General features: G+C 39.6%; 1 protein-coding gene across 1 annotated transcript in view; it reads left to right on the plus strand.

Moving 5' to 3' along the window:
• Positions 1–21,405, plus strand: part of TDRD5 (tudor domain containing 5) — a 57,681-nt gene extending 36,276 nt beyond the window's left edge. Inside the window, exons 10-16 of the mRNA XM_045297979.1 lie at positions 35–115; positions 284–350; positions 4,292–4,492; positions 5,023–5,181; positions 11,790–11,957; positions 19,846–20,038; positions 20,797–21,405. Of these exons, the coding sequence (XP_045153914.1) occupies positions 35–115; positions 284–350; positions 4,292–4,492; positions 5,023–5,181; positions 11,790–11,957; positions 19,846–20,038; positions 20,797–21,044 (1,117 nt within the window). The 3' untranslated portion in view covers positions 21,045–21,405. The remainder of the gene's footprint in view (positions 1–34; positions 116–283; positions 351–4,291; positions 4,493–5,022; positions 5,182–11,789; positions 11,958–19,845; positions 20,039–20,796) is intronic.
• The last annotated feature ends 598 nt before the right edge of the window (positions 21,406–22,003 follow it).

Genomic DNA, 22,003 nt, shown 5'->3' on the forward strand with positions numbered 1-22,003 from the left:
TTGCTTCATCTGTGGGTTTTATGGAACTTCACAGGCGCTGTTACTCTAATCAGCTGGTTTCTGATCGCTATGTTATGCCAGAATATTTTATTCAAACTAATGCTCGCTTAGTTTCGCAGATTGCAAGTCATCATCTATTACATGACTTAATTCAAATGGACCATGTGATTACATTTCTATCTCTTATTAAGAAAATGGACTAACTGGAATCAAAAAATGGAAGAGATAGTTTGTAAAATACAGTTTAAAATTATGATTACCGTATTTGAATTTTCTGTTGCAGATGTTGCTACACAAAGCTTCCAGCACAGGCTATCCCTTGTTCTTTGGCTTGGGTGAGACCAACAGAGGTATGTTTCTTGTTTCCCATTAACTTAGCAAGCAGTTTAGTGCTTATGGAGCCCTGGTGGCACTGTTGGGTAAGCTGCCAGGTCGACAGTTCAAAACCACCAGCTTCCTGCTAGAGGAAGACGAGGCTGTCTACTCCCATAAAGATTTACAGTCCCCAAAACTCTAAGTAGGTTCACTAGGAGTCAGAATCCACTTGGCGGCAATTAGATTTAAGGTTTCTTATTATGTGCCAAAATTGCTTGTACCGTTTTATATTTGCTATAATAAGGATTGGATAGTGAAGAGAAAGGGGTGCAGGAAGTAGAATGCTTGTCTCTGTCTGTGGTAATTAAGAAGGGCCTCGTGAAAGAGGGAAGTTTGCATGGGAGAGCGGGAATATACCTGGACGAAGAACTGAAGTAAGATGTTCCGAGCAAAGGCAAGGTAGCATAAAGCATCGCGCATTTGAATAACTTTACATAGACTATGGAACGGTTGGAGTGGTTGCGTGGCAAGTAACATCAGAGAAGTAAGAGGGAACATGTGGAGATAGCACATTACCCTTTAGATGATTAGATGATGCAGAGCAACTTAAAGGTGCAAATAAGAAACTTAGGGGTGGGTTGGAAAGGGGAAACCGATGACAAGGGTCTACATGTGACCTCCTCCCTGGGGGACGGACAACAGAAAAGTGGGTAAGGGAGACGTCGGACAGGGCAAGATATGACAAAATAATAATTTATAAATTATCAAGGGCTCATGAGGGAGGGGAAAAAATGAGGACCTGATGCCAGGGGCTTAAGTGGAGAGCAAACGTTTTGAGAATGACGAGGGCAATGATTGTACAAATGTGCTTTACACAATTGGTGTTTGTATGGATTGTGATAGGAGTTGTATGAGCCCCTAATAAAACGATTGAAAAATTAAAAGAAAGAAACTTAGATGTGCATTTCATAGAATAATTCTTTACCAACCTAGTGTTATGGGACCTGATGGGCGTACAGTGGGGCAGAAGACATTTTATCCATATATGCATTTCTCTTTGTGGTTATAATTGACTTCTGTAGCTGATTAGGACACCCAGGTATGATAACTGCTAACCACAGGTGGTGCTTCAGACCCACTGCTGCTCTGCAGGGGAAAGATAAGCCAGTCTGCTCCCATCAAGATTTGCTGTTGTTAGATGCCGTCCAGTAGTTCCTAGCCCAGAGTGACCTTATGTCCAGCAGAGGGAAACACTGCCATCCTTACAGTTGTGGCCGTGCTGAGTCCACTGCTGCCGCCCCCGTGGCTAGGTCGTTGGTTGCTTGCTTCTTCTTTTTCACTGCCCCGCGACTTTACCACCCGCGATGTTCTCCAGACTGGTCTCTCCTGACAACATCTCCGAAGAATGTAAGAAGTCTCCCCATCCTTGCCTCTAAGGAGCACTCTGGCCTTAGTTCTTCCAAGACAGATCCGTTTGTCTTCTTAGCAGTCCATGGTACTTTAAATATTCTTCTCCACCACAGTTTAAATGCATCAATTCTCGTTTATTCAGTGTCCAGCTTTCACATGCATACTATGCAATGGGAACACCAGGCTTGAGTCAGGTGCACCCTAGTTCTCAAAGCAGTGCAGTGGCCTTGCCTTTCAATACTCGAGAGAGGTCTTGTGCAGCACTTAATGCAATGTGAGTTTCTTTTGTTTTGTTTTGTTTTGCTTTTTTAATCTCTTGACTCCTGCATCCATGAACATTGATTTGGGATTCAAGCAAGACAGAATCCTGGACAACGTCAACCGTTTCTCCATTTATCATGCTGTGTGTGCCCACTGGTCCAGTGGTGAGGATTGGGGTCTTTACCTTGAGTTGTAATCCATACTGAAGGCTGAAATCCTTTCTCTTCATCAGCAAGCGCGTCAAGTCCCCACTTTGAGCAAGCATAGCTGTGTCCGTTTTTAAATTTATATGCATTGAGGCTTGTTATTTAAACACATTCAGAATAAAGTGGTATATCTTCATGGTGAACTGAATATTTTATCATCTTAAAGTTAGTCTATTTATTTCTAGTACCTTTTTTTGCCTTCAAGTTTGATTTATTTCATATTAATATATCTCCATCACTTTCCATTTAAAACATAGCTTCCTGGGGTGTTAGTTCTCATTTTACTTTCAATTCATCTGTACCCTTAAATGATTTAGATGTGTCTTTTATGAACTACATATAGTTGTATTTTTAGAAACTCGTGCTTGATACATTTTGTTTTTTAAATAGAGCAGTAGTTCAATTACATTTAATGCAATGATTGGTATCTTTGGGTTTAAATATGTCCTTTATTTTGTTGTTACTATATGGTCTGCCTTTTGGTTGGTTCTCTTATTTTGCATGCCTTCTTTGAAAATAATTTTTATTCCATTTTTTTACTATCAGTTTAGAATGCACTAAATTATTTTAATGATTTCCCTACACATTAAGCCTGTATGTGAACATCAGTGCTGTGATATCAGAGCACAGTAGTTCCTTTACGTCCCCCTTTTGACCCATATTTCTTCTACATTATAGCTCCTTGAGAAGTTGACTGCATAAGATAATGTCTGTTTAATTTTAGTAACATGTTTCTTGGTTTCTTTAGATTTTCATTCCTTTTCTGCTCTCAAGCCTTTCATCTGTGATCATTTTCTTTCTACTGGGACTAGAGCATTTAGGATTTCCTTTAGTGAGAGGTTAGTGGTAAAATAGTTATCCTTGCTTCTCAATACTCTAGAAAGGTCTCATTTGAAAATGCCATTGTTTTGTGCTTATTCTTGAAAGACAATTCCCTGGGAGTGGGAGCCTAGGTTGACAGTGATGTCTTCAGCACATTGAAGATGCCATTACAGTGGCTTCTGGCACCCCTGCTGCTTTTTAAATGTAAAGCCCTCTTTAAGATTTTGGTATAGTGTGTTTGTGTGTGGACTTATTCTTATTTTACAACTCTGTGCTTCCATGCTGGACTCTGGGCAATTTTTTCTGAATTATCTTTCCCTTCATCAGTTTACTCTAATTTGCTAGGTTTTTAATTTTGGTTATTGTGTATTTATTATAACTCTATCCCCTTAATCTGGTATATTAATTTTCATAATTGGCTGGTCTCTGCAGGAGTTTTCAAGCAGCCTGATTATTATTATTGTTTTTGGATTTGTCTCAAAATTCAAGTATGTGAAGTCTTTGAGGATCTGCTTCAGTTATCTGTTGTTTCTACTTGCTCTTGAGCGCAATGCATTGCTTTTATTTGCCTTCCTTGGAGCTCCTGTTCTATTTGTTGTGGGGATGATTGAATAACACCGGTGGAGGGAGGGTGTCTTCCTCCAGAGGGGTTTGCATTGGCTTCTGCCAGGTGCTTAGGAGGACTGCTCGTCCTTCATTTAATGAAGAGTTTGTGAATTCGTGGGCTGAAAAGTCTATGTGGGCACAGTTTATTTCTTATCATTCATACCCTGAACATGTGTTTCCAAAGGAACCCAGCCTGAAGAAAGATAGTTGTCCTCTCCACTCACTGTCTGGTAGACACTGGCTTTGATTCACCACCACCACCCCCTCCAAATTAGCCTCAATAACAGTAGCTCCTGTCTTCCCTCCAGTTTTGACCTGATAGTTTTTGTTATTGTTTTGTCAGTTCTTTCATCCTTTTTAGACATATTTTATCACAGAATTTCGAGTTGCTTTCTGTGGGAGGGTTGGCCCAGTAATGTAGCCCACTATTTCTGAAGATTGAAGTTTTCCACTATTTTTTTCTGTAATCACAGTTTTCACTATTTTTCTAATATCCCATCCTACTTCCATCATTCCCAAATCATACATATTCTCTGATGCATTAATCTTGGACTTTTATGGTTTTGTTTTTCCACTTATATCTCTAGTTACTCTGAATTCATTTTTGTATAATTATTACTATTTATATTTTAAATCTGTCACTGGATTCTAACCTCTCAATTGTATTTTAGGAATATTGGACACCGAAAGCTGTTTTGCAGTTCCAGAAGTTGTGTGGTTTGAAGCCATTAGTGGGGGTAGTAGATGAATACATAGATGGAATCCTTAACCTTTTTCTGTGTGACACATCCTCAAATGAAGATGTCTACTTCCATCACGTCTTGAGAACGGAGGGCTATGCGATTGTATGCCGAGAAAATGTTCCTTCTAAGGTGGAGCCTTCTATATTTAAATATATATTTTATTTAATATATTTATTGAATCTTATACTTAAAGGTGTAAGTGTATTTGATAAAGAAAATTATTTGATTTTTCTTTAACCTTAGAGATACCTGTGAGACTCCTGTCTTCCACATGTAGAACACTCTAATTTTCAGATGAACAGAAAAAATACTACAAATACATTTGGCTTCTTGTCCTTTTAAGATATGAGAATTTTAGTTTTAAATATTTGGTTGAGGGCTCTTATTTTATGCACCAAAGTATTTAATTCTCTGAAGTTTTCCTAGAGAAGAGCAAGTCTTTTGCAGTTACTAGTAGTGATGTTCGTATGATCATTAATATATATGTGGATGATTTTTTTTTAACTTGGAAAAACTGTCAATATCCTGAAACTTCTAACCGTTAAATTCTATGAGAAAGTACATTCCACAGAAGTTGAAAACGTAAGTGCTAGCTGTTTGAGTTTGTTTTTCTGTCTTGGTCATATGACCCAACCACCCTCCGTGTGGTTTCGTCCTAGGGTTTCCGAGAGCTCAACCCTTTAGCCTTGTACACGGAGTCCAGCCCAGGCTCAGAGGACGTCGTCTTGGCAGAGCTGAACTGTCCCTCACAGCCACACTATTTTAATGAAGACCGAGAGATAAGCCCACCATCAAAAGAGAGTGAACCATATTCACTGGTAAGAGGTTTTTGCCAGCATTACTGTAACTTTTTATTATTGTTAATGTTTATTGAACACTTACTAGTATTTGAAGTATGACAATTAATCCTTAAACATCCTGAGCTAGTCACCATAAGTAATCACTTGCGTTTTATAGATCGAGAGACCACGGCTTTAAAAAGTTCAGAAGTTTTACACAGTGTTCTTAGCATTGGCCCCCCCCCTCATTATTTGCGGGCTTCATCCTGTTCCAGTCACGCAGATGTGATTTCTACGGTGGGATTTCTCTCCTGCACTCAAACTCTCATGCTGCCGTTGTTTCTGTGCTTCCCCACCATTGATTCACGTGCTGCTCTCTTCCCCTACACACCTGAGGTGCTTCTGCAAGTAGTATCTTGTCCTGCTTTTCTCCAAACCTTGTGGCTACTGCAGTTCACAGTAGTAACACTATTGTTATTATTATCTATTATTGCCTCATACTTTATACATTAGCATCCATAATAACTAATGCTAATAATAACATTTATTGAACGTGCGTAATTTGGCAAGTACTGTCCAAGCAGTCACATATATTTGCTAACTTAATCTTTACAGCAATCTTACTAGGTTGGTGCTTCAATGTTCTTATTTCAGAGATGCAGAAAACGAGGCACTAAGTAATGACATAAATGTTTTTAAATAAAATTAATACAACCTCAGAGTCTTGCATTCCTTTTGACAACGCATACTGGGCTAAGAATATAGGATGTACAGTTGATTCTTATTATTCACTATCCAAGATTCTCACAAATACCAAACTAGCCAATATTGATCCAGTCTTGTTTGACCACAACTGGGACATGTGCATTTATGGACCTCAGATTTTTTTGCCAGTATTCTTGTCTGCAAGTGATGTGAAAGTGCTTTGAGTATTGATTCTGGGGTTACAAATAAATTTTAGTAAGGGAATTCACAAATGAATAATGAAGGTCATGGCTTTTCATTTTAGCAAAGACCCAAAAATATGTTTTGGTACCCCAGGGATTTTAATTTTCTTTGAATAAAATATTAAAAGCTAAAAATGTTTTATATATATGACTATTAAATAAAATCATAGAGATTTTAATTTTTACTAGCCATTTGCTGGTTGTTAGGAACAGACGGGAAAAAATGCCATTTTAACTACTTGAAAATTAACCGGTACCAACATTTAGTGCTGCATGTCCAGAACAATACGTTTTGGATGTCTGGTTTATGGTTGAATTATTTGAGCTTGCTTGTTATTGTGAGGGGTCATGTGAGGCAGGAAGCAAGCCTGTGCACAGCAGGACAAACACTGCGGGGTGGCGGCGCCATGCTCACAAGCACTGGTCTGTGTGAACCTTTCTTTCAGCCACTGTGGCAGCCCATTTTGTGGGGGTCTTCCTCTCTTCGCCCACCCTCTATTTTATTAAAGCTGAGCGTCACATGCCAGAGTATGTGAGGCTAAGTCTCACCACCTGTACTTCTAAGGAGCAAGTTGACTATGCTGCTTGCAAAACATGTATTTGTTTTTCTGGCCACCCATGCTACACTGACTGTTCATTGCCATTACATCCCAATGCATTAATCCTTCATCTGTCCTCCTCGTTCATCGTCCAGCTTTTGCGTGCAATGAAATGATTGAAGATAGGCTGGTTGGGTCAGGTACCCTTTGGTCCTCAGCATGACATCTTTACTTGTTAACCCGTAACAGAAGTCTTTTGCAACAGATTTGCCCAGCGTGCTGTCATTTGATTTTTTGATTTCCTGCTGTAATGGGCACTGATTGTGGGTCCAAGTAAAATGAAAGTCTCTACAAGGTCAGTCTTTTCTCTGTTTATCATGACATTGATTATTGGTCCAGTTGTGAGGGTTTTAGTTTTCTGTCCATACTTTGTTCTTGTCCAGCTTCAAGTCTTTTTCACTTCTGGTGCGTAGGTTGTATTAGGTGCATGTAGTGTGGACGGTTAAGGAACCTTTCTTCCGATCTTGAAGCCATGTTCTGCTCCGTAGAATCCAGCCTGTTGGACAGTTTGCTCATCATACAGAGTGAATGAATACAACTTTGATGCACACTTTCCTGATTTTAAACCTGCCTCTGTGTCTATCTGCAAGTTCCCCATGAGCACAATTCAATATTCTGGAATTCTTATTACTTACAATGTTATCCATAGTTTGCTATGATCCACACATTCAAATGCCTTTGTTAGTCAATAAAGCATAAGTAAACATCTTTGTGGTATTCTCTGCTTTCAGCCAAGATCCTTCTGACATCAAATAATAATCCCTCATTTCACATCTATAGCAATTTAAAGCCTCAATTTTCCCCCACATTTTATTACTAGTTTAGAAGAATTGTATTTTCTGGCTCTTAAGTAGTGAATTTAATTGAAACTTTAAAATTTTTAGAAAGTTCTAACATCACTGTTAAATATCTTCAAATAATCAGAATTCATTCCAGGAAATGAATAAGGTCATATTTTCTGCCAAAAGATAAGACTTAAATCACCCTTAACCCATTCCAATTTGTATTTTAATGTATCAGTTTGTATGCTACACACACACACCTGCCTCTATATGCCCAGTCACCTATGAATTCTTACTCATCTTTTAAGCATCTTAACAGTTTTACTATCTTTCATTATTCTTAGATACCTTATTCACCCAGTTACATTTCTGTCAGATATCTGTTATATTGTAGCTGCTCCTTAGACATAGCACAACATGCACGGAATAAATGCTGGTTTGCCTGAACTAACCTAGCAGAATAGGTCATGGATAATACTAGGAAATCACGTAGAATTTGTATGAACAATAGTGAAATAACCCCTCCTACCAAACTTACAGGAATATAGAATTTGAAAACAGCATTAGAACAAAAATATAAAATTATTTCTCTTTCATATCTATTAGCAAGATTTTAACGATGAAAAGGCTTTATATCACCTTAAATCTGAATCAGAGAAGTCATTAAAGGATTCTGAATTTAGTTCTTAGAAACCCAAGGATAAGGCCTGTGAAGAAGATCCAAAATGGGCCAACTCAATGCCAAAGGGTCTGAAGGAAGAAAATGAGGTATGAGAAGGAAAAGTGGCTTTATTTTTTTAATGTGGTCTAACTAATTCATAACGGGAGGCGGCTAGAATAAAAGAGCTCTTAAAATTCTGCTTTCCCACAGATGAATTGCGGTTCTTTCTTCAGTCGCCACCAAGACCTAAGTTCACAAAATAGCCTTGATCATAGAAAATAAGAAGCATTATCTGGTTGGATGTGTTCATACTATCTCTTGGCTCTGGGAAGTTTTGAAGCATTATGCAGTGATTAGAAACTAGCATGGAGAAACAACATTTAATGTTCCATTTCCTCTTACGTTCCATATAAATTTTCAAATTAGCTTATATATATTTAATAAAGTCTAAGTAGTATATATCTATATCTAGATAGATAGATATACACACTGCTTGGATTTAATTAGGATTGCATTAAATCCATATTAAATTTTTGAGAAAAACTGACATCTTTACATATATTGAGTCTTCCAGTCTGTAACCCAGTCAGTATATCTCACAACTTAGGGTTTCATTTATTTCTACATCTATTTCTTCATCAGAGTTGTATAATTTTAATTATATACAAGCTGTATGTGTTGTTGTAACTACTTTTAACTTATGTAGTTGATTTAATTTGGGAGCTATTATAAATACTTTTTTAAAGTTTTATTTCCACTTTCTATTGCTAGTATATCTAAAGACAATTGATTATTGTAACTATACTTAATGGTTCTAGGAGAATTTTTTGGTCAGGTCATTTGAGATTTTTCACATAGAAAATGTCATCAGAGACTTGGGACAATTTTAGTTCTTCCTTTCCAATCAGGCTCTTTTCCTCTCTGTCTTTTTACCCTGGCTACATTTCAAATTCAACATGAATTGTGAGAGAGGTCATCCTTTTCTTGTTTGTGTCTAGGAAAAGCATTCTCTTACCATTAAGTGTGCTAACTTGAAGTTTTTATATAGATACCTTTTATCATGTAGAGAAAGTTCCTGTGTATTTCTTTTATAATGAGATATTTTATTAAATGTTCTTTCTGTGTGCTTTTTCTGGTTTATTCTGTGAAAATGGTGTATTGCATTAGTAGATTATCGAATATTAAACTACCCTGTCACTTCTAGAATAAGCCCCACTTGGTTGTGGTGTATAATTCTTTTTGTATGTTGCTGGATTCCATTTGGTGCTAATTTGTTGAAGATTTTAAAATCTGTCTTCAAGGATGTTGGTCTGCAGTTAACTTGTACTGCCTTTGCTTGGTTTTAGACCTAGGGTAACACTGGCCTCATACAATGAGTTAGAAAATGTTCCCACCTCTTTTATTTCTGAGCAAGGTTATACAGAATCTATATTCTGCCTTTCTTTTATCAACTATGTAAAATTTCCTTTGAGATCACTGAAGACTCGTGTACTGCTGAGTCAGATGCCATGCAGCCCTAACTTGTTTCCCACCTTGAAACATTTTTTCCAAATTACCAGGCTAAGTCAAAAATACTACTGCAAAATCATAGAAACCTTTATTAAACAGAAATATCAAAATGTGATTATCTTGTTTCTGTGCACACCGGAAGGTGCTGTTTCCATTTCTCCAGCTCTTCCCTGAAGAATTCTGTGTTCTTGGTTTTACCCTACTTCAAAAATGCAGTTTGGGCATCCGCAGGGAATTCCAGTTCTGTTCCTTTCATTGTTCTTTGAGTTTGGGGAAGAAAGGCCCAGAGGATCAAGATCGGGGCTGTAGGGTGGCTGGGGTAGGGTTCCCATGGCAATGCTTGTAGAGCAACTTTCACTACCCCAAAAAGAATGAGCCAGGCACGTTGTAGCGGTAGGACAACATTCCTCAGTGCAACCTGCCTGACATCTTTCTCACCAATGCAGTTTTCAGCTTCATTCAAGATTCTTCCCACTGGACCCCCTGGTCATCCATGGTCTACCCTTTTGTAGACTCAGAAACAGTCACTGATTTCCTGAGCTGCCACTCCACCTTGAATTTAAGTGGCCCAGCAGATACCCTTCAAAGACACTTTTAAAAATGATTATTATAACAACCCATCAATTCGGTTGTACTAAGCACACTTGTGCATATGTTGCCATCAACATTTCCAAAACATTTTTTTTTCTACTTGAGCCCTTGGTATCAGCTTCCCCTCCCCCACCCCTCACCCTCTGACCATCTGGACTCCTTGATAAATTATCTTCTATTGTTAATTTGGCATACAATTTTTATTGGTCTGTTTGTTTGTTTAAACCCCCTAAGGAGACTAAGACAAGTGTATTACTGGGAGACCTTGGCTGAACCCATCCACGGATGAGAGAGATGTGTTTAACCCTGTCATATTTTGAATATACCTTTGCATGTATGAATTGGAACCATAGCAGTAATTCATACTTCTGGACTTGCCCTGTACAGTACAATATCACTAACAGGACACTGACATTGATAAAATCCACAAACCTTGACCAGATTTCCCTTGTACTCATTTTTGTGCTGTGGTGTGTGTATTTACATCTGTATGATTTTAACACATTAGGAGGTTTATGTATCCAGCACCACAGTCAAGATAATAGAGAACCAAGGTTCTCCTTTCTCCCACCTCCACACTCACCATCCATAGTCCCTGGCACCTACTCAGCTGTTCTCCATTTCTAAAATTTGTTTTTTCAAAAAGTGTGATATACATGGAATCATATAGTGAGTAGCCTTTTGAGATTGGCCCTTTTTCACTCATATAATTCCCTGGAGATTCATCCAAGTCATTGGATACATCAGTAGTGGCTTCCTGTGTATTGTTGAGTAGTATTCCAGGGCTTGTCTATAGCACAGTTTGTCTAACCTTTTATCATTTGAGAAACATCTTGGCTATTTCCACTTTTTAGCTTTCATTTTTAATCATTTTATTGGGGACTCTTACAGCTCTTATAACAATCCCTACATCCATTGTGTCAAGCCCATTTGTACACATGTTGCCATCATCCTTTTCAAAACATTTTCTTTCTACTTCAGTCCTTGGTATCAGCTCTTTTTTATCCCTCCCTCCCTCCCCTTCCCACCCTCATGAACCCTTGATAAATTATAAATTATCATTTTTTTCATATCTTACACCATTATCTCCCTTCACCCATGATTCTGTTGTTCGTCACCCTGGTGGGGGGGCAGGTTATACATTGATTATTGCGATTGGTTCCCCCTACCCTCCTGGTATCGCTACTCCCATTATTATTACCCAGGGGTTTATTTGTCCTGGATTCTGTGTGTCAAGCCAGCCAGGGTACAGTATAGCACTGATGAAACAATCAACATTCCTGTAGTTCTTTAATACTTCCTACCCCCCACTATCATGATCCCAGTTCTGCATTACAAATCTGACTAGACCAGAGCACGTACACTGGTTTTCCTTTGATTGGTTCTTTTTTTTTTTTTTTTTAATTTTTGGATGTATGGTTTGCACATATTTTCTCCTAATTTGTGTTTTCAAACTGCTGTCTTGGAAAATGAGAGGGGAAAAAAGTAAACCTGAATTTTAAAATGTGCCCTTACAGGAGCTGTGTACTGTAGTTTTCTGTTTTCTTATACATTCTAGGATGAGATTCCTACTGGAATGCCATGCCTGGAGTCGGTGACCATAGGTGATGATATTTGGGATGAGAACTGGGAAATGGGAAAAGGAAGCAGTGCTGCCTCCAATCTGTTTGCCTCAAGCATGGGAGGAAAGAAACAGTATCCTTCAAGTAAAGACATTTCGCAGAAGGTTAGCTCTCTGGAAAAACAGAAAACAAACCATTGCTGGAAAAAGGGGGAACTTAAATTTAATTGCCCAAGCATCAAGAAAGCTGTATATCCCTAAATCCTAGAGCATTAATCAGAGGAGTGAATGAAATGTTTGGTTAGTGAGAGGAGGGAGGGCTCGGGGAGAGAGTAGCAGAAGAGTGCCAGCCGTGCACTTATGGGCCACGAGCCCATCTACCTCCTTTTGTTTTATCTTGGCCCTTTAGTCAGAGCCTCGGGTGTTTACAAATAAACTAAAGAACTGTCTTTACTTTTTGTTGAATTAGCCCTGTAATATATCCTCTGGGTCTCTGCCGTGAGCATGTTTGTTAATATGAGGCCTGAGTCTATATCTAAAGCTTAATTTCCCACTGGTTGTAGAAGCAAATATCTGCAGTTAGTGTTTGTGCCTTCTAACTACGAGAGAGTGATGAAAAAATCATCTGGCCATATAAACAGCACTAAAGAAAACACCAGTAGAGCTGTGTTTGATTCTTGAGCCCCAGCTGTTCAGAGGAATTCATGGTTAGGCACAGACCAGGGAAGCAAGGGAGAAAGTCTGCTGATGCAGACAGTTAACAAATCTCTTTTCTCTTTCAATAAACATACCTCTCTGCCTTTTCCGTGCCCACGTGTTCTTCTGTTTGAATCCCGTGGCATTGTGTGCTTGGTCCATTGCATTTTTCCTCTATAGCGCTGGTGTTTTTCCACACCCCAAGACACATGGGATGATTCATGGCACCCCTCAGGCCTTGTGAATGGAATGCAAGTAGAAGGTCCCAAACACGAAGGACTGGGTGCTCAGGGAAAAATACTGGCACAGCCAGGATTCAAAAGGCCAATGTCCAATCAATTGATTGTGACATTTGTCTAGAACCGTACCTTCCTTCTCACACAGTAAAACTCTGATCAGTGATCCTCATCTTGGCAGTTGGTAAAATATATCCATGTATAAGTTCATTTAAATTAATTTCTGTTTATGTGGTTTAGTTCTTCAGAATATATTAAAATAGAGGAAGCGCATGTTCCTGTAATTTAGCCATACATCTTCAGTTCTGTATCTGCTTTGTCGTCTAGCTTAGCAATGTGTGCTTCATTCATGTTGCTTTGCAGAAAGAACTCACCCTGGCACAGAGTACACCCGTTTTGCTGAAAGACATTATCACCCCATGAAGACAGCAGGTCAAGTGTGAGAATCGTGGAACTGGGCTCCCAGGCTTCCTTACTCTTGTGTGTTACATTGAGAGATAGGCTCAAGCCTGAGAGAAGTGTTGAAAAAGAAGATTTGGGCAATATATTCCACATAGGTTATAGCTGCCTTACATAGCAACAGTCATAAGATCATGCAGTATTACAAAGAGCAGCTGCTTCCAGAAAGGCGGATCATTGAAGAGCACGGACTTAGTTTTAGTGTAAGATCGACTTTTGTGTTTTGTTTTCCTTACAGTTTTTTTAATAAGAGCTTAATTTCCATGCCATTCATATTCGCCTACTTAAAGGGTACAAGGAATCAGTACAATCGATTTAGAATATTTTCATCATCTTTAAAAACAAACACACCAAAATCCCCATTCCCTTAGCAGTAACTCCCCTTGTCGATCCTCCCCCAGTCCTAGACAACGACTGGGCTGCTTTCTTTCTTTATATACTTACCTCTACTGGATAGTTTGTATAAATGTCATAAAATATGTGGTCTTTTGTGACTGACTTCTTTTACTTAGCACAATATTTTCAAGGTTCACCCATGTTAATAGCATGTATCAGTACTCAATTCTTTTTATTGCTGAATATTCTTTCTCTTTTTTTTGCTTTTTGCCTTTTACTGTAAAATTTAAAATCTCAGATTTCTTCCAGTTAGCAAAAATGGGCACTAAAGTAGGTCTTTCTATAAAATGAGTAGTCTTTCGAGGTAAGGCTATACACAGTTTTATTTTCCATTCACTGGTTGATGAGCTTTTGGTTTGGACATATATATTCATTTTTCCCAGCTACATCCCTAGGAGTGGAGTTTCTGGCTCCTGGGGTACCTATATTTAGCAGTTTTGAGGCACTGCTAAATGTTTACAAAGTAGCTGCACCGTTTTATACTCCTTCAAGCAGTGTGAGAGTCGGGACCCCTCCAGATTGGATTCGGTCTTCCCGGACCTTTGCATATCCTTGTAAAACTGAAAACAAAACCAGTTGCATTGCATCTGCTCCGACTCCTAGTGACCCCGTGTGGGTCACAGGAGAACTGCGCTTGAAGAGCGCGTTAAGACGGGGCGGCCTTTCTCAGGCAGAATGCCAGGCCTTTCTTCTGAGGCACTTCCAGCTGTAGTCTAGCATTTAACTCTGTGTGCCACCCAGGACGTCCTTTCATGACAAGGAGTGGTGTATAATTTTTCTATGATTGCCCTTTCCAGAATTTGATATCAATATGCCCTAAAATGAAGCATGTCCCTCTGTTTCTCTTTTTAGAAGACACTGTGATTTGGATATTATTCCTAAATATTTGCGCGACAACTTCACCATCTAGACCAAGAGGTGTGTGTGTGTGTGTGTGTGTGTGTGTGTGTGTGTGTAAAGCTTTTAAGCTATTGATTTAATTTTCATGCACATCAGTATTCAGATTTGTTTCTTGTTCCATTTAAGAAAATTTGAAAATCAGTCATCTAAATTTGTGTCTTAAGAATCTAGAAAAAGGATTGCTTGTTTAACCCAAGAAAGTAGGGTGTGTGTGTGTGTGTGTAGAAATAAGTGTATGAGCAAGTGTATGAGGTATAAAACAAGTCTACAGAAAAACAAAACCAAAAGTGGGATCATTTGAAAAGATTAACTAAAACTGATAGAGGTATTTATTTATTAATAAGAATTAATATAACTGAAAAATCCCTCAGCAGTGTTCACTTTTTAAGCAAAAATGAAAATGACATCAAACTAGTTGTAGTATTATCTTAACATCCCGAGGATATGTGTTGATGGCCCTTTTAGGATTGTAGGAATGTGGTCTCACATATGGTAGCTACGTTTTACAGAGTCATATAGTCTGCGATAGTTAGCCACATAGTGCAGCTACGTTTTACAGTCATATAGTCAGCGATAGTTATCCACATACTGCAGCTACATTTTACAGTGTCATATAGTCAGCGATAGTTATCCACATACTGCAGCTACGTTTTACAGTGTCATATAGTCAGCGTTAGTTAGCCACGTAGTACAGCTATGTTTTACAGAGTCATATAGTCAGCGTTAGTTAGCCACGTAGTGCAGCTATGTTTTACAGAGTCATATAGTCAGCGTTAGTTAGCCACGTAGTGCAGCTACGTTTTACAGAGTCATATAGTCAGTGATAGCTACATACTGCAGCTGCGTTTTACAGTGTCATATAGTCAGCGATAGTTAGCCACATATTTGTCCTCGTCATTCTTTCCTGTAGTTACGTACTTCTGTCTGGGATCCTTTTCCTTCAGCCTGAAGAATTCCCTTCTATTTTTTCTTTTTTTGTAGTGCAGGTCTGCTTGATTAACAATTTTTGCATATATTTTACCTATATCTTTCTTTTTGATGGATATTTTCCCCGGTGTGGGTGTTAGACTGATATTGTTTCTTTCAACCCTTTGAAGATTGTATCCCATTGTTTTCTGGCTTCTGTTGACATCTCAGCTATTCAGTTTGCCCTTGGACATTGTCATCTGTCATGTTTATCATTTGTCCTTGGACATTAGTGTCTGTTTTCCGCTGGCTTATTTTCGTGTGTTTCTTGTTGGCACTGGACTTTCACTGTTTGACTATGATATACCTATATTGATTTCATTTGGATTTACTGAGTAAATCAGTGGTTTACTGATCAAATCAGAAAGTTGATCACCTTCATAGTTGTGGGACATTCTGGCTTGTTATCTCACAAGATGCAGCTTTTGCCTCACTACTTTCCTGCTGTCATCTCCAGTGTACCTTTGCTAAAGCTTACGGTTGGGTCCTATGTAATCTATGTAGCATACCCTATACAAGTGGTTCAGCAAGCACTTGAGGAAGTTGCCCATTACCTTATATGTCATTGTATAGTACACAAATGGCCATTTGCATATTATATAATTGTATAAGCCACATTTGTGCCAGTGATTTTTTTAAATGGTCACTATAGAGTTTTGCCATGGAAGTAATGTAAAGCATTGTTGTCTACCATGCTTAAGCGCGTGCGCGCACACACACACACACACACACACACACAGCTCCCTTTTCTGTTTATCTAATTATTGTTTCAGCATGCTCTAGGTAACCCCAAATTGTAAACCACTTAGGTCAGTGTATTATAGTGTGGTCCTGAAGGACCCTGTTTTGGTAATCTTGACACCAGTTAACACCACAGAAGATAAACCCTGATAAGTTACCATAGACTATACCCACTTTCACTTTTTTTGCTGGAGATAATTCAAAATGGTTGCCACTGGACATGAAGGAGCTGCCAGAAGTTGAAGGCAGATTCAGAAGAGGACATAGAATGAAGAATATTATTGTTGGCATCAGATGGCTATTAGCTGAAAGTAGAGAACACCAGAACGGTATTACTTGTGTTTTATTGGCTCTTCAATAGCATTCAACTGTGTGGACCATCACACACCCTACAGGTAACATTGCAATGAACACTTCATTGTGCTCACACAGAACGTGTACATAGACCAAGATGTAGTTATTTCTACAGGACATGGTTTGTGATCAGGAAAGGTGTATGTATCCTTTGACCATACTTAGTCAATCAGCATTTTCAGCAGTTACTACAAACAGCTGGATTCTGTGGAAAAGAAAAGTGTCAGGAGTGGCGAAGGCCCATTATGACCCTGCTTGTTGAAAAGGAGGAGGACTTGAAACACTGCCTGATGGAGATCAGACTGCAGCCTTCAGTATGTGTCAAAACGCAGTGCAAAGAAAAGGAAGATCCTCTCACAGCTGGACCAATAAACGACATCATGATAACTAGAGACGTGATTTGAAATTATCAAAGATTTCATTTTACTTGGATCAACAATCAACGCTCATGGAAGCATCAGTCAAGAACTCAAAGGACATACTGCTTTGGACAAATCTGCAAGAGACCAGTTCAAAGTGTGAAAGAAGCAAAGTTACCACTCTGCGGGCTCAGGAGGACTAAGGTTTACCTGACCCAAGCCTTGGTATTTTCACTTGCCGCATATGTATATGAAAGCTAACCAATGAGTAAGGAAAACAGGAGAATGATGGTGTTAGTGAGGAATACCGAAAGTACTGTGGGCTTCCAGAAGACCAAACAGTCTGTCTTGAAAGAAGTACAGCCAGAATGCTCCTTAGAAGGGAGAAGGATCAAGCTTCATCTCAGGTACTTTGGACATGCTGTCAGAAGGGAACAGCCCGTGGAGAAGGATATCCTGGTAGGTAAAGTGGAGGGACAGCTAAAAAGCATGGCCCTTGATGAGCTGGACTGACACCGTAGCTGTCCCAACGGCCTCACACATAACTGTGGAGACGTCCAGGACTGAGCATTGTTGCATCGGGTTGCTATGAGTTGGGTCTCCTCAACAGCACTTAACTAGAGCGACAGTATAGACCGACTTTTCACAGACTTGAAATTCTGTGGAGAAGTTCTGCTGTGTACACATAGCATTGCCATGAATCTGAATGACTCAATTGTAACTAACAACAACATGTTTACTTGAGCAGTGTTTCTGTGTGGGGATAATGTAGACTCGCAGGGGTCCTCAAACTTTTTAAACGGGGCCAGTTCACTGTCCCTCAGACCTGTTGGAGGGCCAGACTATAGTTTTAAAAGAAACTGTGAACAAATTCTTATGCACATGCACACTGCGCATCTTATTTTGAAGTAAAAAAACAAATGGGGCAAAAACACCTGGCGGGCCGGATAAATGTCCTTGGCAGGCCACATGTGGCCCACGGCCCGTAGTTTGAGGATGCCTGATATAGAGGCTCTGGCTCCTAGTAGCTCAAACTTGGTTGTCTAATCACTTTAGCTCAACTTAAATCTCGGGAAATGTTACAGATTGTATTGTATCCCCTCAAGTGCAATCTTAACCCCTGTTCTTGGGTATAAGAGTGTTGATAGCCCAGTGGTGAAGTACTGGGCTGCTAACCTGAAGGTTGGTAGTTTGAACCCACTTCAGGAGAAAAATGTGGCCATCTGCTTATTATACCCTAGGAAACTGCATGGGGGGACGTTCTACTCTGTGCTATAGGTCACACTGATATTGGCTTTTAGTTTATTCTTGTATACGCTATCTCACTGGGGAGTAGGGTTTTCTGTGTGGTTCTGTGGTAGTTACATAATCTGATGTCAATTTGAGACTTATGAGTGAAGGGGTGGAGTTTGGCCTGTCAATCAGGTCGTAGTTTGATGACCTCATTTGGATATGCTATGGAGATAAATAGTTCGATGGAGGCAGGATACACCCTCTCTCCCTGGGAGATATTGCAGCTGACAAGACACATGGAGCTACCCTAGTCCCCTGAGCTGGAGGAACCATGTGAAGACCCTTGCCATTGCTGAGATGCTTGCAACGTCACTGGATCCACAAGACTTCCCACCTACTGGCCTGTGATCTTCCTGCATTTGACGCCATTGCATATGTTTCGTGGGTCTGAAGAGGATTTTATAGATTGGTATTGGACATATGGACTTGATCTGGACTGGGCTGGAATTTTTTCTCAATATTCAATTGCTCTTGTATATAAAGCTCTTGCTTATACACATGAGTGTCCATGAATTTGTTTCTCTAGTCTACCCAGACTAACACAATATCTGTCAGTGTAGGGCGTATCTTAAATCAGTTACTTTTGAGATCTAAAAAGAGCTGGTTAGGCTTAGAAGGAAGGCAGTAGAAATGGAAAAAGATCGATGTGACATGGAGATCATCATAGAACCAAGGAAGAGAAGTAGAAAGACTGGGATTTTTGCACAGAGCAGAGAGAGAAAGCATTCCCTTGAAGCTGGCACCCTGAATTTGCACTTCTAGCCTCCTAAACTATGAGAAAGTAAATTTCTGTTTTTGAAAGCCACCCATGGTGGTATATTCTAGTAGTACTAGGAAACTCTGCCAAGAAGTTCACCTTTTTCTCTCAACCCTGGTTCTTAATTTTATCACTTCTGAAGAACTTTGCTGTAACTCCTTTGCCTTCTCCTAGCACTTGTTCAAGTTGCAAGATGTAGTCACTCCCTTTTTTCATGAGTTGCTGCATTTGTTTCTTTTTCTTGGCTGAGGACTGTGAGTTCCTTTAGGACAGGTCATATCTTATTGGAAGGTAGTGGAGCACAGAGAACATATGGGCCTGAGTTCAGATCTCTGCCTTGCCATTTATGGATCAACCTTGCTGATTCATCGGTGCTGGACAGAGCATTATGCTAAGTGAAAGAAGTCATAATAAAGAAGACCTAACAATACCCCCTAAACAGGCTCGTTCGTGTTCAGCGAACCTAGTTCTGTGCCTCAGTGAATGTCGTTTCTCTCACAGCTTGCCATTCTTCCTTAGCTTTGTGTGGCAGAACTTTGTAGACTACTCATCAATAAATGTTTCTTGAATTTACTGTCAATCATTGTCATTAAGTTAGAGAAGTACTTGTTTCTAAAGAACTGTATATACTTGTATATAAGCCGAGTTTTTCAGCACATTTTTTAATGTAGTTTTTGTGGTAAAATTAGTTGCCTCGGCTGATATTTGGGTTGGCTTATACGCGAGTATATACGGGGTATATCTAGGTTGTTAAAGGTGAGTTTTATTTAATTGTGATATGGGAAATAATAATTGCCTTGTACTCATATATAAGTGAGAAAATAAAGAACACTTGATCTGTTTTTGATACCATCAGTTATTTTTCATGCTTTTGCCCCAATTTTCCCCTTCTGTAGCAACCAACCTTAAAGGAGTCTTTGGATTCTTCCACACTGCCCAAGTCATTGGAGCAGCTGTACATCTCTCTGATCCACTCCCAGCAGTCAACAGAAGGGGGCATTCAGAATCAGCCAAAGCAAACCCAGATCCCCACAGCACCCAGTTCAACTGCTACAGTGGTTGATTCCCCAGAAAAGCATTCTGGCTCAGGTAGGTTTAGGCATGTTCACAGTTAACAAATACAATGTTTTGCACACCGTTTGGTTTGTTTTCTAACTATTCAGCCCTTGTAGCACAATGTGTTAGGCTGGGTTGGCTAAAGAAATAAAACCAGGGACAATCATAGATGTCTAAGAAACAATTTTATATCAAGAAGTCAGCCCAACCCAGTCCAACTCAAGTCCACGGGCCCCAGGTTAGGCAGAGCCCTCTTCAGCCTCATGTAGCTACAGGCCGATGAAGCAGAAGTGGTAAGCAGGGAGATCACAGGCCGGTGGCTGCAGAGTCCCATGGATCCAAGGTCTGTGGGAACATGGCAGGGCACCGACAGCTCCCTGCATCATTGGCCTGCGTGGGGCTGCTCCTGGAGGCAGATGTGGAATCCCAGCAAGCGGGGAGGGTGAGGAACAAGAAATGATGCTGGGAGAACACTGATTATTTTGTCCCAGTGTGAGCGCTACTCCTCTCAGATTGGTATTTTCCTGCCCCCAGTAATGTCCTCACACCTGTGAGCAGGTTGTTACTCATTCAAAGACTAAAGGGTCTTTGCAGGTCTTTGGCTCCCGTTCTGCAGCCGCCTTCTCTCTGGTAGACTCTCCCCACAAATTGTCATTCTCTACTTTGCCATTGGTAATGCCACCCTGTAACAGAAGAGGATTGTAATAAGACATGTTAATAAGGTTCTGGAAATTGGAACACAGAAAGTAGGATGAGAACCCTTTGTAAAGATTATTTTTTCCCCTCTCCAGTGGGCAGCTCTCCAGGAAGCCTAGAGAATGAAGATTTTGCCAGTAGCCATGCTATTACACTGTTCAACGACAGGAGTCAAGGAACCATGGACCAGATCTCCTTGATTTTGTCTTCAGAGAACCAGATTTCTCAGAAGTTCTACATCCCTCGGAGTACAGCCACTGCTGCCTTAGGAGCTGCTGCCCGACTGGCCACCTCCAGGAGCTTCTTACACTGGTACCCCAGTATGAAAAGGATGGAAGCATGAGGTGAACGAGGGGAGAGGAGGAGAAAAAGAAGAAGAAGAAGAAGAAGGCGGTTTTGGACTTGGTGATTTCCAGGCCAAAATAAGGAAGCACTCAGGCAAAATAGTATTTCTGATAGTTGAGGCTTTTTTTCTTTTTCTGTGACGATGTCTTAGCTTTATTATGCTAAGAGTACATTTTGATGTGTAAGTATAGCTATTGTTACTTTTCATGTTCAGTTATGTTTCCTATTCTGTATCATTTTATTCACCTTTGTGTTTAACGTAGAGGTTTGAAGTTTTGTTTCTGTGGTGGTTGTGTTTCTGTAATGTTTTTCTTATATATATATTTATCATGACGGATAAATGAAAATTTAAAAACTAACTTTTGTGATCCATATTTAGCAAGACAAATATTCTCACATCTCTATTGCCAGAAAAAAAATAATGTCTGGATTTCATTGTTGCTGCATATTATTTGAAATCTTCTATATCAGAGAGCAAGAGAGAGAGAGAGAGATTATTCAGGGCACCTTCCCTCACCACTGTTATTGCTTTTAAATATAATTGGTAAGAAAAGCTACACTCTGGAGTTTGGGTCATATTTATTAACCCTTAATACATTTTTTCACATTAAGTCCTTTTCCCATAAAAGTAACTTCTTGAAGACTAATGACTTAATTATAGAAAGTAGTTGCTGGAATTTAGCTGAGCCAACTCTATAGTCATCAGTGTCCAGGAGCCTTAACTTAGCACAAGCTCAGCAGTAGTATTGTTTATATGTTTATATGGCATTGTGTTCTCTAAAGTCAAATTGTTTAAAAGATCTGATGGAAGGACATTGGGCCTCCACTCAAGTACTCCCTCAATGCAAGAATACTTTGTTCTATGAAATTGGCATTCTATGATGCTCACCTTCCTGACACAACCGCTGAAGACAAAGCGGGTGAATAAGCAAATGTGGTGAAGAAAGCTGATAGTGC

The sequence above is a fragment of the Echinops telfairi genome, unplaced genomic scaffold, assembly GCF_000313985.2.
Source record: "Echinops telfairi isolate 266 unplaced genomic scaffold, ASM31398v2 ScPeMD7_7424;HRSCAF=8462, whole genome shotgun sequence".
Classification (NCBI taxonomy): domain Eukaryota; kingdom Metazoa; phylum Chordata; class Mammalia; order Afrosoricida; family Tenrecidae; genus Echinops; species Echinops telfairi.